Genomic DNA, 3,190 nt, shown 5'->3' with positions numbered 1-3,190 from the left:
TATTGTGGTAAAATATATATAACATAAAATTTGCCATTTTCATAATGCTTTAGTGTGCTATTCAGTGACATTTATTACATTCACAAATTTGTGCAACCATCCGTCATCTATTTCCAAATTACCTATCTATTTCCATTACCCCAAATAGAAATTCTGTGCCTATAATAAATAACTCCCTCTGTTCTCCTCCCCCGAGATCCTTGAATGAATAAATAAAATGTAGTGTGTACATACAATGGAATATTACTCAGTATAAAAAAGGAATAAAATTCTAACATAAACTATAGCATGGATAAATCTTGAAAACTATGTTGAGGGAAATACATCAGTCACAAAAGGACAAATATGATAGGATTCCACTTTTCTGAAATATCTGGAGTTGATTAGAGGTTACCCAGGTTGCATCTACACTCAATTTTTATTGTTTATCTTTTTCCATCAATACCATCCTCTGTGCTATCAAAAGAATTAGAAATGCAGTTTTCTGTGGGGGGGGCAGGGAGAATCTGTTTCTCTGTTGGCTCTGAGAATTTCTTGCAAACTGCTATAAATTTCAATGCTAGTGCTTTCTTTCTTATTTATTTATTTATTTTGCTAGTGCTTTCTTGATCTCAATTTTATACAGGCTCAGGCAATAATAACAATGTCATGACTAATTCCTGGACACGCAGTTGTAAGATGTCATCCTGATTCCAGAGATGACAAATTATGAAAAAAAAGAAAGTAGCATCTTAGAATTGATCAAATATAACTTACTCTCTTCATCTATGGGAGACAACATTCTCATTATTACCTAAAATTTACTGTGTCTCAATGTGATTCTTGACTGACTTTTTGTTTCTAATTCTTTATTATAGGCAGTATACAAATAACTCCCAAGGATTCTCGTTGGGTTGGTGCTTGGTGGCTTGGTTTCCTTGTGGCTGGCCTGTTTTCCATTATGTCTTCCATACCATTCTTTTTTCTTCCCAAAAGTCTGAATAAACCACAGGAGGAAAGGAAAGTTTCAATATCTTCTCAAGCTTCCAAAACAAATAAGGAAATGAAGTTAACTGGCAAATTAACCAAATATGAGCAAAAAGTTACTGAAAATGTGACTGGTAAGTATTTCATAGTTTTACTTAACTTGGAATTGTCAATCCCAGTGAAATGGAGGAATAAATATTCCGAAATGATAATTCATACCCAAATGATCTGAGTTAGCTTTCTTCTAGAATAAATTTAGCTAAATTATTTTGCTAAAACTTCTATTGAAATTAGTAAATATTTCCTGACCACATATGAATGGTCTGAAGGGAAGAGGATTAGGAACGCAGTCTTTAGCAGGGAGAAGTCAAACAAAAACTAAAAACATCTGGTACTTATAAATAAAAGAGTGCATTTTAATTTCAAAATTAGGTAGCATAAACTATGAGGGTGAAAGTGACTGTAATTTTTCATTCATTCCTTTCTTAATTCATTCAACAAATGTTATCAAGCACCCTGGAGATAGAACATTGACTCTGTTTGACAAAATTTTAAAATCTGCTGGATGTCAATAGGCGATTGCAATGCAGTGTTTTAAATAATATGGTAATGTTAAATATAAGGAAATGATTACGTATAGGTTGGGCAACTTAACTTCTCAAAGTGGAGAAATTGGGTAGGAAGAAAGGAAGTCAAAGGAGATTTCTCTCTAGATGATTAGAATAAAATTATTTTCTTAGGGATTATATAGAAAAACATATTGCTTAACTAAATATCCAAAACTGAAGTGGAAGTAAGAGTGGTAGTTAAAACTATTGGAGTCTGTCATGTGAATAAGGATTCTTTGCCATATTCTAGTGTCTTCTCTTTCACTTATGAACCCTGGGGGCTAATGGAGAAACAGTGAGGAGTGACAATTTGTAGAATGATTCAGCAGCAGCAAAAGAAAGATAGTTGACACAATGAGGTGTTTACAGCAGCAGTTTTAAAATTTAGGAGCAAAAGAATGGTAAAATGCTAAAAGCAAAGTAATGCCTAAACTGTTGCCAATCTTTTTAACAAGAAACATAAACATCATTTATATTATAAACTGTGTCTGTAGGCCAGAATAGTAAACCCCAGAAAACAAAATACCTACTACCATTGAGTTCATTCCAATTCATAGCTGCCATTTATGACAGAGTAGAACTAACTGCCCCCATAGGGTTTCCAAGACTGTAAATCTTTACAGAAGCACACTGCTTCATCATTCTCCCACAGAGCAGCTGGTGGCTTTGAACCATCAATGTTTTGGTTAGCAGCCTAATGCCTTAGTCACAGTGCCACCAGAGCTCCTTGCTGAAATTAAAGAGTCCTTAATTATGTGCCTTTTAGGAATGGATGAAATAATTAAGAGTGTTTATTAGGAAGAAGAAAAGATTCAATTTGTTCTATGTGCTCTTGAGCAGAATTAAGACAAATGGAGGTAGAAAGAAGTAAAAGAGGATTTCAATTCATTGCAAAGAGAATTCATAAACAATGAAACCTGTCCAAAATGGAATTGGTTGTTGTCTGGGCAGAAAGCTTCCTGTCATTTGAGTTTTTTACTAAGCCATTATTGACAATAATAGATGGTGGATCATGATTGTTTGGAAGTTCAGACTAGGTGACATCCAAGTTTCCACCCACCTCAAAGATTCAATGATTTGGTGGAAGCCATATGCTCTGTTTCTTTTACTCAGAGGTAACAACTCATTGAACAATGTCTCACAAATTAAATAATCCTTCCTGATTGGAGAGTCCAATGGAGAGACATTCAGCATTTTGGTGTAAAAATTTTAAATGTTGTTTATTCCTGCTATAAATTTCCTTACTTTTTTTCACCTCCTTCTCTACTCTATCTGCTCTAACTATCTTTCTTTCATATTATAGAGAGATGAAACTATTTCATAGTTACCATTGGATGTAAGGCTTAATTCTGACATGTCTGATGGAAACCCTTAGAGATCTATACAGTGAAATCTTACACTATCCATACCATCTCTCTCTCAATAACCATATCTTGTTCTATCTGGCTGGAATCTTACTCTGATTCTTTCTACTGTTTTTCTAAGTAATTCTTTCCACTTTTAACTTCCACTACAGCTGGTTGAGGGAGCTCTGGTAGCATAGTGGCTAAGACACTTGCCTGCTCACCAGACGACTGGCGGTTCAAACCCACCAGCCACTCCTCGGAAGGAAGGTT

General features: G+C 34.7%; 1 protein-coding gene across 1 annotated transcript in view; it reads left to right on the top strand.

Annotated features, from left to right (window-relative positions):
* The window catches only part of LOC103202021 (solute carrier organic anion transporter family member 1B3-like), a 67,558-nt gene that overhangs the window by 32,300 nt on the left and 32,068 nt on the right, over positions 1-3,190 (top strand). The window contains exon 6 of the mRNA XM_007946800.2: positions 858-1,100. Within this exon, the coding sequence (XP_007944991.2) occupies positions 858-1,100 (243 nt within the window). The remainder of the gene's footprint in view (positions 1-857; positions 1,101-3,190) is intronic.

This window comes from Orycteropus afer, unplaced genomic scaffold (assembly GCF_000298275.1).
Source record: "Orycteropus afer afer isolate SDZICR_OR568_19922 unplaced genomic scaffold, OryAfe1.0 scaffold00171, whole genome shotgun sequence".
Lineage (NCBI taxonomy): Eukaryota > Metazoa > Chordata > Mammalia > Tubulidentata > Orycteropodidae > Orycteropus > Orycteropus afer.
The sequence above is the reverse complement of the archived record's forward strand: the minus strand, read 5'-3'. Positions and strand labels throughout refer to the sequence as shown.